Consider the following 13,582-nt stretch of genomic DNA (forward strand, 5'->3'; position numbering starts at 1 on the left):
AAGAATTAAAACTTGATAAAGTTCTACTCACAAATAAATCTGTGGAAATGTCATGTTTTTTAATTGTATTGTTATTTTGCATGGATGTCTGCTTATGACGAAACAAAATATTTACATTTATGTTTGGATATGATACAGTTTGTTTAAATTACCCCAAATTTCCAGTTAATCCCCATAAATTCCCATAATTTCCCATAATTCCCATGGATATTTTCCAATTTGGAATAAAAAACTGGAAATTTTCCGCCCCTTTGTAACCCTAAGCATACACAACGTATACACTGACAATACACTGACCAAAACAGACAAAACGGAAAACAAAGGACAGAACAAACCTGACGACACAATAAAACAGGACAGAAAAGTAAAAACAAAAACAAAAACAAAAACAAAAACAAAACAAACCTTCAGGTTGCTGATGTGCTTGAAGACGAAGGGGTTGTTGATGTTGATGGCCTTGCGGATCTTGTCGTTCATGGCGTTGATGTAGGTCTGGTACACGGCCATGCACTTCCTGGCCAGAGACGAAGCGTAGAAGATCGGGATGTCGTGGAGCTCCGGGTGGTTCTGCCAGTACTCGTCTGGTCCACACACACACACACAAATAAAGTTAATGAAACCTACTGCTATGAGTATAGGGATTTATTTATTTATTTATTTATTTGGTTCATTTTGGGCATGTCACACATGACCGAAAGGGAAAGCGGGAGAAGCAAAAGCTTATCTAGTCCCGCCCCCAATACTCACATATTCATTTTTTCTGCATGTTACATTATGGCAATGGACCAATTTGCCAAAATGTTGAACTATCCCTTTAAGGTAAAAATCTTGCCTTAGTTCCTCTTTAAAGGTATAGTATGTAGGAATTCCCCCCATCTAGCGGTGCGGTTGCATATCTGAACGTATTCTTGATGTTGCATTCACGTGAAATCGGGCAGACGTCAGACAGACAACAGACGCTGCATGTAACAGGATAAACAAGCGTCTATGTAAACAAGTGGTCTGCCAGCACGAGGCAAAACAATACAGGCGTAGCAATATGTTGTCATGGTGATGTCGTATTGTTTACCCGACCCACGTTTTACCGTCTTTCTCACGTGGAGTAAAATGACATCCGGTTGGTTTGCCGACGGCCGTCTGCCTGACTGCACCTGAATGCAACACCAGTGCCTCCGTCCTTCCTCACACTACACAGTGGCAGGGCCGTTGTATAGGGGAGAAAGGTGATGATAATTCTAGGGGCCCAGCGCCCAGTGGGGCCCATAAAAAACCCCAGTAGTCTAATCTTTGTATGACTGATTTATTCTGTGTAAGACCCTGACTAATACTCATAGTACACTGTGAAAACTCAACATCTTTCCAAGAATATTTGTCTTATTTCTTGTCCAAATGTCTCATTTCTAGTCAAAGCTAATCTCTTTCCACTTAAAATAAGACTCATAACCTAAAAATTAACTTGTTTTTAGATAATTTTCACTTGTTTCAAACTAATTTTCACTTGAAATAAGTAGAAAAATCTGCCAGTGAAAGCAAGTTTTTTGTGCTTGTAATAAGGAAGAAAAACTTGTTCCACTATCAGATTTTTTCTACTTATTCCAAGTGAAAATATGCTTGAAAGAAGTAAAAAGTGTCTAAAAACAAGCTACTTTTAATATTCTGAGTCTTATTTTAGGTATAATGATATTTGTTTTGACTAGAAATTACATTTTGACTAGAAATAAGACAAATATTCTTGGTAAGATACTTGGGTTTTTGCAGTGTAATGTTGCATTAGCATCAAAACAAGGTAGGCTACTAGGCTAAATAAAAAATGATAATACATACGTAGTCTAAGAAAAAAAACTGGAAAAGTTAGGGGGAGGGGCCCACTTTAGTATTCTTTAAGGGGGCCCAGAATTCCTAGCAACGGCCCTGCACAGTGGTGACAGTTTTAACAGGCCGAGCCGACAGCTCCGCTGAGTTTCCGTGGTTACCTACGGTCACGATGCAACATGGCCGCCTCGGTTCGGGGCGTCGCCCACTCATGTATTTGTAACGACTTGTAACAACTCATTCTAAGGTACGAGAAAGCTTTCATTTGTATGCGGGTGTGATTCGACTTCAGTGAAATACGTATTTATGAAAGTAATATTTGATTTTTGCTACTAAAAAGCCAAATAAGTTACACACTGGGGCTTTAACGAGTGTGTATGGTGAATGAAAATGTTTCTGTGTGATCCATAGACAGAAACACGTCCCTTAGTTTAATCTTGTAAATAAAACTTGAAGCCTGAATTTATTTTTCCCTCAGCTGAAGGGAAAGCGCCACTCTTAGGTCGCCGTGCGTCGTCATGGCGTCGTTGTTGCCGTGGTCTCACCGAGGATGAGCAGCAGCTCCTGCGCTCGGCCCAGAGCGAACACGGGGATCAGACATCGACCTTCTCTGTTGACGATGTCGTGGACCGTGTTGCAGAACCGAGCCTCTCGCTCCTCCCGCTTCTCGTGGATGTGAGTCCCGTAGGTCGACTCCTGACACACACACACACACACAACAAACACACACACAACAAACACACACACACACACACACACACACACACACACACACAGGTTCAATGTTAAGTGTCTGTGCTCTGTGTTTAAATAAAGATTGAACAGGTTGAACGGCTCCACTCACGGTGATGAGGATGTCTGGTTTGACGCTGGGGATCTCCGCCGCCATCAAGTGTCTGTCCTCCTGACGGGAGAAGTCTCCTGTGTACAACAACTACACACACACACACACACACACACACACACACACACATATATACAGGGATGCAAACGGGTCAGGACCAAAAAAGAGAGGTATTGTCTGGCGGGGGGGGGCTCACCATTAACAATATCACAGAAAAGTCAATTTCCAGTAGTTCAACCCCAACCAAGTATTGAGTGCATATAGATGGACAGTTTTCAAAAGGCCAACATTTCTATATTAAAAATGCTTTAAAAAAATAAAAACCATTGCAATATTTCAATTTTGGAGATACTGATTTTTAGGTCTTCACTGAATGTTAGTCATAATTATTACTATTAAAATAAACTGAAGAAATAAAGACATGGGATTTAACATCCCATTCGGTGTGTAATGGACATATAGGCCTATATAATGTGTTAGTTTCACTTTAATTGAACACATTCTACATGGCGGAGGCGACGTCTTTCCACTTAGGGCTTCCTTCACCTCTGAAACGGGGCAGAGCTCCGTGGAAACACCTGCCTGACACAGCAACGTAGGGAACCGTGCACGTCCGTGGAGCTGTGCGCCGCGGACATGCACGGGGGGAAAAAACGGCGTCACCGCTTTGGGTAACGTGCGTGCATGTCGCGCGTCTACATTGGAGGTCGGCTGTTATCAGTGTAATCAGAGACCATGAATGAGTTCGCCTCACGTGATTGTCACTGTCAGCCTGTTAGAAAAACATTTTACTGACCCCAGCTGAGACGCTGAGACCCCCCCCCCTCAAAACAAAAACTCTTCGGATCTGAACAATTCACACAAGTCACCTAATTGACCCTTCGCGTAAGCCCCGCCCCCTTGGTTACTGTTGCTACGCCGGGCAAGCTTTCACTCCCAGCCATGCTCCTGGCAGTATTTGGTATCGATTTCAAAGGAAATATCAGCAAATTTCTGGATAAACTGTTCTGAGATAATAGAGAGAAGAAGTCACAAAGAGCATTCATAGTTTTCAGTGACGTGACTCGCGCAGGAGGATAAAACATCTGTTCAACGACACGACTGGACAATGTACAGAGCAGCAGTAAGGACCGGTAATTTTACCGTCTATCAACCCACCAAGACTTAGGTCATCTCACTGGTCATGAAACATTGTCAAACTGCAAGTTTTGGGGCGATTGTGAACCACATACAGTTTTCGCTGCTGTTTTGTTTTCTCCCACCGCTGTATCAGTCAGTGAAAGCAGTCCCTGCCTGGAGGATCCCTCGCCTAAAAGCCCAGGTAAAAGCCCTAAAAGTACAGCTGTCATTTCGGAGGTGAACATATGGTTTTCCCCATATCTACACTTGCTCAAGTCGAAAAAAAAAGTCCGCTCATATCTGAACATCTCTATATTGCTTCTGCCGCCGCCGCCGCCGCCGTAGTAGCAGCAGCAGCAACAACATCCTTCTCTACAAACAAATGTTTTTCGTCCTAGTCTCAAAATGTGTCCACAAAAGCAAACGTAATGACTCACTGCTGAAAGCTTGCCAGGCCTGTAGTTACGGTTGCTAACGTAGGATTGGACAATAGCCGTTTGTGGGAGGAGTTGGCGAAGGGTCAATTGGTCATGAAAAAAGCGAGTTTCGCTTTTCGGCGCGCTGTTTGCATCCCTGTGTGATGTTCAGGGACAGTCAGGACAGTCTGAGGACTGACAGCTCTGAGGTTGAAGTTTATATTAATGCACCATGACACTGTGGCAGGTCTCTGTACTAGGGATGTGAATCTTTGGGTGGCTCACGATTCGATTCCGACTTTTAGGGTCACGATTCGATTCAAAATCGATTTTCGATTCAACCGATTCTTGATTTTCTTTTTGCGATTTTTAGTTTGCTTTATTAACACCAGACCATGTGAAAACGTTGAATGATGATGATGTCTACAGACTATTATATCAGAAGCCATATTTCCCCCAAAAATGCACATCACATGTTTCAGATTTATTCAGCAGCAATATATTCGAACCATTTTAAAGTTAACTGCTACATGAAGCTGATTTTATAGGCTACTCTCTTTTCAAAAGCCTGGACTGAAGGATGTGAATATTTGGGTGTCTCTTCGATTCAAAATCAGTTCTCATGCACATGCACATGGACATGTAGCCTATCACCTGTAACAAAGGCTGCTAAAAAAAAAAAAAAAAAAGAGACGGCACTCTGCTCTCAGGCCAGCTCACCTGCAGCCTGTCTGCAGCGCCACAGAGGAGCTGTCAGAGCTGCTGCTGCTGCTGGTCCTCTCTCTTCAGCCTGCTGTTTGGCTGCACTTTGTATGAGTTTAAAAAAGTGAAGATCTAACGTCACCTGAGCACCGATCAGCTGATCCAGAGCGCAGTGGATGTGGCTGCTCACACCGTGTCCTAACTGGATGCGACGCGAACGAGCGTCCGACAATCGCGTCACATCTGACGCTCTCTGTCCACACTGAATCCGTGCGTCTGTGGGAATGGAAGCACATCAGCTGTGCGCTCGCCCGCTCGACAGACTGGAGACGTAACTACCCGGTTAAAGATGGGTGAATTGTGCCTTTTAAACAGAAAACAAGTTTCTTGAAATATAGAGCCAACAGCAAGTTGTCTCTATAGTGTAGGAACACGAGTTGTAAAAAACATAATGCAGGGTTTTCTGTAACATTATAAGACGGCGCACCGCCCCCGCCCAAGATGAATGAAGAGGCTATTAAAAAAAAAAAAAAGTCCGCTAGTCTCCTTGAAGCGGCTGTTATGTGTCTCTCTCTGGCGGTGTCAGCTGATGTGCACATCTGCAGCAACCCAAACAAATGCACATGTTACTGTTGACTGGCTCTATTCCAGCCACATGATTGGTTCGACGCGGTGGAAATCTCATTATCATGGTTATTTGTATTGTCTGCCAAAACATGGATGAATGAAACATATCGACCACGTCTCATATTTCTATTGAGGAAAAGTTATTTCACAATTTATAGACACAACACCGACAAGCACTGAGAGCCGCATGTTGCAGTGACGTTATATAGGCTATAAAAAAAAAATCCGCAAATAATAAGCCGACGAAAAGGTGCAACTTGCCACTTAACTTCTTGTCGATGTATTATTTGCGGGGGCTTTCGGGGGATCTGCTGACGGTGGAGGATCTGGGACTGATTCACTGTGGACCACCACCAGTCTGATCAGGTCCATCACAGCACAGCAGCTGCAGCACTGCCCCGCTGTCTGTCACATTACTCGCGTATCAGCTCAATCTGTTTACATTAAACCGACATCAGGAGAATAATGAGAATTATGATTAAAAATATATTTGTTTCGAATTTTGGCCCCTGGATCATGATTTTTCGCATTCTTGGTTAAAAAAAAAAAAATCCTCTAAAAAAAAAGACAGTTGGGATGCATAATGTGTCTCATAACACTGTGCGTCACGCTAGGGGTCGGTGGTGTTTTATTCTAGGGGTCGGTGGCGGCTGTGAGACAGCAGCGGCTCCACGGTGAGGGGGGGGGGGGGGCAGCTTCTGCTCACCTGACTCTGTGCAGCTTCTTCATTAAATCCAAACAGTCCGACACAGCGACGCACTGCTCCTTTGACTCTAAAGTCTCTGTAGCTCATCAGCCCGGAACTCGCCGACATGGATCAGAAGCGACGGCGGCGTTTGGCCTCAGTGTCTCGGACTTCCAGAGCAGCTACAGAGCAGCGTTGTGACCTCAACCATGGTTGATGAGAGCAGAAATGTTGTTGTAGGCCTGTGCATATTCTCATTTGTCCAGGTCATAGTATTTCAAAGGAGGTTAAATCGAAAGCAACTGGACTTATACTGAGTCTCCAGACCAGTTAGTTGGACCAGTCCCAGCCTGGTCAGATGCTACATGAACTGATGAAGCCTCTTGGATGAGAGGTGAAACGTCTTCCTAGACAAATAACTAAGTCCAGTTGAACCTGCTTTGAAAAAAAAAAAAAGTTGTTGGCGGGCTCGTGAATTTTTTTTTGACACGAGTCACGAGTATCTCGCGTTTGGTCGCGCGTCACAACTCGAGCGAAAAAAAAGCGTTCCTCGTGTTTGGTGGGTCTTCCCACCAAACACGATGAAATAGACGAAGACGCGAAGGTCCCGTCGCCCAAAAAGAATCGCGTGTATTGCGTCGCAAAAAAAAAAAAGTCGCGTCTACCGCGTCGCGCGCCTAATCGCGTCTCGCGCCTAATCGCGTCTTTGCGTTACGGCCTTTTACACCGCGGACGTAACGAATAAACGGTGACGGTGTGAACGAACAACATAGAACAGGACCAGACGTGGCGTTGTTTCCTCTTTTCACCGACAGCTCCACTCTCCCTTACTTACACTAACTACTGTTATTGTTGAGGCCAGAGAATTGTGGGATTTGTAGTTTTTGACCAATCGCAGGTTGTGCTCTTTCTTTTTGTGATTTTCCTGGTTCACACATGTATTTTTTTTTAGGGGCAAATGCGAGTGAAATGCTCGTCCATGGTGGGCATAAGAAAATTTAAGACCTGTCTAAAATTATTTAAGACTTGAACACAATAGGCTAATTCAACAAATTTAAGACATTTTAAGGCCTAAAATTTAGATTTTCAAATTTTAGACTTTTTAAGACCCCGTGGATACCCTGTTATTTCATATAAAAGTTTAAGTGCATGCATATTTTATGATGCTGTGTATTTCAGGTGTAGGTTAATATACACACACCTCAGGAGGCCTGTTGACTGGTTAAAACAAGGTAATCAGTAGATGGGAATTAACTTCAGATTTAGTCACGGATCACCTTCAAACTCTCCTTGTCATGATATTTGAATTAATTATACATCAACACCAGCATATATAGGATTAACACAACATACAAATGAATAAAATGATCTAAAAGTATACATTTGTTTATTATTAATTGGATTATTCAACAAAATGTTAAAATTATAAAACCATCCTTCAACTTAAAGCCCGAGGCGACGTCTTTAAACAGTTTATTTTGCTCATCAAATGAAGAGAAATTGACTCTGGAGCCTGAAGTCTGTGATTATTGATTAGGATTTTCAATCAATCACTTTTTAATCAAAACACAGCTGCGTTTTAATCTTCACTGTTTCTGCTCCAACTAAGATAAATAAATCATAATAACATCTGTTCTTTGTCGCAGCAGAGAGAGTGAATCACTGCGATTCATATGTTTATAATTTACATAATGTGATATTATGTGATAATGAAGTTTAGGTGAAGAGGTGCATTCTGGGAAATATTTTTTGTGAGTTGATGAAATTACTTATCAATATGCGCTTCCATTTAGACATGATGACGATAAAGTGCAGGACAACACGGTGTTAAAAACAGTTTCTTTTTTTAAAAGGATTTGTATTTCCATGCTTTTATTTTGAAGGGATGCTGCATGTTTTAGAAGCCTTACTTCTGATTTCCTGTTTGTCAGACTCAGTTTATTGATCTGGTCACATCGATTATTGATTGAAATGTTAAATTTTTCTAATTTATTTACTTTACGTGTACATACTTTCTTTTCTTTGTCTTGTTTATTTGATGTTTGTTTATTTTATTTCATGCTCTTATATCTTATGTTTTGTATTTATTTATATTTACAAGTTTACTATTTGCCTTATTGGTTTGTACATCGATTTATTTGCAAAATAAAGTAAAAAAGCAAAAAACAAAACACCAACAGAGGGTTGAACAGCTGAGTCATGTGAGTGGCGGTGAGCGTCCGTTACCTTGACGCCGGCGATCTCGATCATGAACATGGCGGCGCCCAGCACGTGTCCGGCGTGGTAACACCAGAACTTGATGCCGGCCACTTCCTTCACCTCGTGGAAGTTGATGGTCTCGATCTTCTCCATGCTGTCCTCCAGGTCCGTCTCCGTGTAGAGCATGTCGTCTGCCGAGATGTTACTGTCACACACACACACACACACACACACACACACACACACACACACACACGCACACACACACGCACACGCACACACACGCAGCATCAACACACTGCTGTGTCACAGCTCCACCTGAGCGACAGGCAGCATCACTCCCTCTCTCTTTGTCAGCTGTAAAGTGACTGAGTGTGAGAGTCTGTGAGGGTCCAGATACTATAAACATGGATGGAACAGCACCTACCCACTTTCATGTTACCTTGACAACAACATGTTGACTAATAATTTACAGTTTACTTTCAGAAGCACAAGGTGTGTGAGGGACAGACTCACAACAACAGATGCTCTTGGATCAGATCTGATCAAATCATCTAACAATAACCAAAAAACTACTGTGTGTGTGTTGTTATGTGTGTTGTGACAGGAAACAGCAGCGAGTGTCCTCCTCCTGAAAACGCTCCCGATAAGACGGCGTGTCTGGACAGCGGCGAGTGTCTGGACGGGGAGTGCGTTCCTTTCTGTCAGGCCGTCCTGAAGCTGCAGCCCTGCGCCTGCAACGGTAACGACCACACCGGCGTGAGACCAAGGTGGTGGTGGTGGTGATGATGATGATGATGATGATGCATCCGTCTCAGTCTTGTATCTGTTCCCTCTCGTCTCTATAGAAACCAACGCGTCGTGCAGAGTCTGCTGCCGGAGCACCAGCGGCATCTGCGCCCCCTACCAGGACAAGACGGGCAACTTCCTGTTCCTGCGTAAAGGGAAACCCTGCACCGTGGGCTTCTGTGACGGAGCGGTGAGTGGAAACACACACACACACACACACACACACGGCAGCTTTAAAACACATTGAAGACAAACTTCTAGCTCAACTACTATGAGTGTGAAAACTATTTATTTGGAACTGAGTTTAGCTGTAATCACAAAGAAATGGCTTAAACCATCTGTTGATGAATGGTATGACATCACACTCATTCCAAATTTGAAGACATCTGAAAGCATTGGAAAGGTATATTTCCCTGAAAAGCCCCTCTTTTGTTTAAGTTTTTGGTTAATTATTTATTTCCTTGTGTTATTATAATAGAAAACACCCCATGTTCACGTGTTATTATATAAAATGCTTTGTAAAAGGGGGAAACCCCCCCCCCCAAAAAAAACACATTAAAGACAAGCGGGATGTGAGTGTGTGTAGGTGGGTTTACATGGAGACTTTTTCCTCTTTCTGATTGAATCCTTTCTGAATGAGTCTTTCAGGTCAACTGTTTACATGATTTGATTTTATTGTTTTATACTTTTGATCGATTTAAGAAAAGGTTTATTCTGCCTCTGTGAAACCGAATGAAACTTGATTTGGTTTGGGCTTGTTTGTTGTGATTGAGCTGTTTATATGGAGCATTTTCATTCAGTTTGGACTCTAAACCGAATCTAATCTGAATATTTGGCTCCATGTAAACACAGCTTGTGTGTGTATGTGTGTGTGTGTGTGTGTGTGTGTGTGTGTCTCCTGCAGGGGAAGTGCATGAAGCAGGTGCAGGACGTGGTGGAGCGTCTGTGGGACTTCATCGACAAACTGGACATCAACACGTTTGGGAAGTTTCTGGCCGACAACATCGTGGGGTCGGTGGTGGCGTTCTCTCTGCTCTTCTGGGTTCCTATCAGCATCCTGGTCCACTGTGTGGTGAGTCGCTCCGTTCTGTCTCTGTCAGGAACTAAACTACACACTGTCACACTGTCTGACTGACGCGTTACAGAGATGTATTACGACTGTATTTTCATGAGTATTAAGGGATTAAGGTGCTACAGACAGAATCTGAAGATGATAAAGTCTTTCCTGTCTTTAGTCTGTATAGATCAGGTGGACAGTCATTTAAATATATATTTTATAAGATGTGCAGAGATTAGTTTAGTTTACTCTTGTCTTTTCTTCTGTGAACAACCTCCTTCAGGATTAATAAAGTTTCTTTATCTTCTTCTCTCAGGACAAGAAGCTGGATAAACAATACGAGCAAACCACAAAGTCTCTGTTCTTCCCCAGTGTGAGTATCTGATTGTGTGTATTTTAGGGATGTCACAATTACTTGTTTTTCACAATTAATGTAATGAAATTGCAGCAAAAGGAGGAAATATGTCTGATACGAATCATTACCTGGGAGAATGGAGGCTCTCTGCCTTCCACCTAGCGTCTCTTGGCTGAAAACCAACCTTGTAAGATCAGAGCCTCCGACCCGGTGTCCCAGCTCTCGTCTCTGCGACACCGCCACACAAACGTAACCCGTAATCTCTTGTTTATGACAGATAAGACTACACAGATATACACATGGTAACATGGTAGATGATAAATAACCTTATCCACCGCTCCATGGATTGATTTCTCACCGGCTTAATTGTTGAAAACAAACGCACATGGAGGAGAGGAGGGTTAGAGACAAAGAGAGTTCATCTTTAACCATCAAACTAGGGATGTCACGATTACTTATTGTCACAATTCCTCGTGGTATTAAACGCCACAAGTAATCTATCGTAAAGATTTCTAAATACTGTCACTCTCCAAAAAAGATTATATCGGAACCGTATCGGCAGATGTAGCGCCAAAGTAAAGGTAAATGCACAGATACTGGTCCATTTACCTCACGTAACATTAAATTGGTAGGAATTTAAATGTCAGTGTGCCATTTGTAATAATAAAATGTAAAAAATTATTAAAATAAACTCAAACATTTGGTATAGATGACAATTAATGACTTCAATATTTCAAATACTTCCTCTGGGGGAGTAATAATTGGTCCTATATTAATGATACTTAAAATATTTTGTGTATATTATCAATAATGTAGTTATATTTTGACTATATTTGATTTTACACATTCATATATAGTGTTGTGAAATTAATTAATGCATAATAATCGTGGTAATCGTACTACCGTGATTATTTATCCAAGAAAATTTATAATCGTGACATCCCTACACCAACTCAACTGACTCTGTTCATTTTCCCAGAATGCCGAGCTCCTGAGCAGCCTGGAGTCTGCGTCCGTCCGGATCTTCAAGCCTCCGACCTTCCCGACCACCAACCTGCGCTTCCAGCCGTCCGGTCCGCAGCAGACCAGCACGCCGCCGGTCTCCGGCTTCGGCTTCGGCCCCGGTCCAGACTCCTGCTGTCATCATCCTCCTCTTCCTCCTCACCATCCTCCTCCTCCTCCTGCGGTGGCGGCCCCTCCCCCTCCCCCTCCTCCCCCTCCTCTTCCTCCTCTGGACTCCCCCCGCATGGCCACCATCCAGGAGGACCCGAGCTTCGACTCCCACCTGGACGAGGAGGCGCTGCAGGAGGCGTTCGGCCGCCCGGCGCAGCGCTCGGAGCAGCGGCGGCGCTCCTTCGAGGACCTGACGGAGACGAGCGCGGTGAGTCGCAGCGAGAAGGCGCTGATGTTCCGGCTGCAGAGGCAACACCAGATCGACACCAAGGAGACGCAGTGCTGAGGGACGGACGGGACGGACGGGACGGGACGGACGGCGCCCGGTTTGTCCCGCTCACGTCCTCCTGTGCTGGTTTCACAAACTTTTACGACTTTTTTTATTTTTTATTTTCTTAAAGCGGCTCCGTCCTGAAGCCGCCGCACTGACGCTTTGTTGCTGCAGCAGATCTCAGTCTGATCACATCGAGACACATTCAATCAGAAAAACGTTTTTAATGAATTTAATTACAATCAGAGTTCAACCGATTATCGACCGATATTTCCCTTTTTTTTTTGATAATCGATATCGGCCGTTTTTTTTCACCGATAACCAATAAAATAAATGTATTTTTAAACGCATAAACGCACTCCTTTGGCTCTAACGAAGCCGTCTCTCTTGGCTGTTTAACAATGTCCCAAAGGTTTTCACAGTGAACAAAACAGAAACAAACTGTTGACTGTATTCAGTCTGATCCCTGGTGTGTTATTTTTAAATTTTCATTTTTACTGCAAATGAATATCGGTTAAATATCGGTTTCCTTGATTACTAATGATCGGTATCAGTATCGACCCTGATAAAACCATATCAGTTGATCCCTAATTATAATAAGAAAAGAAAAAGAAACAAAACGTCTCCTTCCAGTCGTCCTCCTGTGTGGTCAGACCGTGGTTTCAAATCGCTGCTCCGTCCGTCCTCTCCGCGTCTCTTTAACGTCCTTTAGTGACTCGAACTAACATATTGTCCTGTTGAAGCTGTGGCAGCGAGGGGCCGCTGCTGGGTATCGAACCTTCTCCAGGTATCAAACCGTCGTTGGTGCTGATTGAACGGTGCTCAGATCAGATGTTGCTTCCACAATCAAACTGTGTTTAACTGTGGTGATCGATCATCTGTTCAATACTTTTATTCGTCCAATAAAATGTCGCTAAAGCTCCGATTGGTCCCCGCCAGCCACCGTACAAACTCAGACCAACTCGTCTTCTGATGACACACTACACGATACGACCAGCAACTGTACGCTCCTACGTCCGTTTTTAGTTCTTGAACGTCCCACCAAAGATTTTTTTTACATTTTACATAAAGTCGTCGTTCACTTTTATAGCTGAAGCCCGGCTCTCGTTTTAGTTCCCTAAAGGCCAAATGTAACGCTTGTTGTAGCTCAGTCATCAGTCAAACTGTTGCTGAGTTGAACTTAATGTTTCAAAAAGGTTCAACTTCAATATGACAATCATTTATGTGCACAGAGTTTCTGTCTAATGAGAGAAAAACATTTATTTCTAACTGACGCTATTGAGACAAAGTGTTTGTCACCAGCATTTTATAGAAACAGCATCAACACAACATGTTGTAATAATGGATAATGTTGTTAAAAGCTTTAGAAATATTATATATTTTATCACAACAGCACAAAAAATGCCAAAGATTTGACGTTGTCAACTTCTAATTTGTGGTTATTTGATGTTTTGTTTTTGTCTTTACATCAGAATCAATTGTTTTTTTTTTACTGTGTGATAGACTAATTGATTAATTAATAGTCAAAATGAT

At 42.9% G+C, this 13,582-nt stretch overlaps 2 protein-coding genes across 2 annotated transcripts; one reads left to right on the forward strand and one right to left on the reverse strand.

Annotated features, from left to right (window-relative positions):
* Positions 1–259: 259 nt before the first annotated feature.
* Positions 260–8,606, reverse strand: LOC146961247 (cleavage and polyadenylation specificity factor subunit 3-like). Its single transcript, XM_085771691.1, has 5 exons — positions 8,432–8,606; positions 2,657–2,746; positions 2,358–2,508; positions 406–581; positions 260–292 (listed from the first exon to the last, which is right to left on the reverse strand). The coding sequence occupies exons 1-5, from the start codon at positions 8,588–8,590 to the stop codon at positions 260–262; spliced, it is 609 nt and encodes a 202-aa protein (XP_085627817.1). The 5' UTR covers positions 8,591–8,606.
* Positions 8,607–8,995: 389 nt separating this feature from the next.
* On the forward strand, positions 8,996–12,064 carry LOC146961248 (disintegrin and metalloproteinase domain-containing protein 17-like). Its single transcript, XM_085771692.1, has 6 exons — positions 8,996–9,146; positions 9,253–9,383; positions 10,098–10,265; positions 10,567–10,623; positions 11,585–11,791; positions 11,867–12,064. The coding sequence occupies exons 1-6, from the start codon at positions 8,996–8,998 to the stop codon at positions 12,062–12,064; spliced, it is 912 nt and encodes a 303-aa protein (XP_085627818.1).
* Positions 12,065–13,582: the final 1,518 nt, after the last annotated feature.

Source organism: Trachurus japonicus, chromosome 24 (genome assembly GCF_045865225.1).
Source record: "Trachurus japonicus isolate A0001 chromosome 24, Traja_1.0".
Classification (NCBI taxonomy): domain Eukaryota; kingdom Metazoa; phylum Chordata; class Actinopteri; order Carangiformes; family Carangidae; genus Trachurus; species Trachurus japonicus.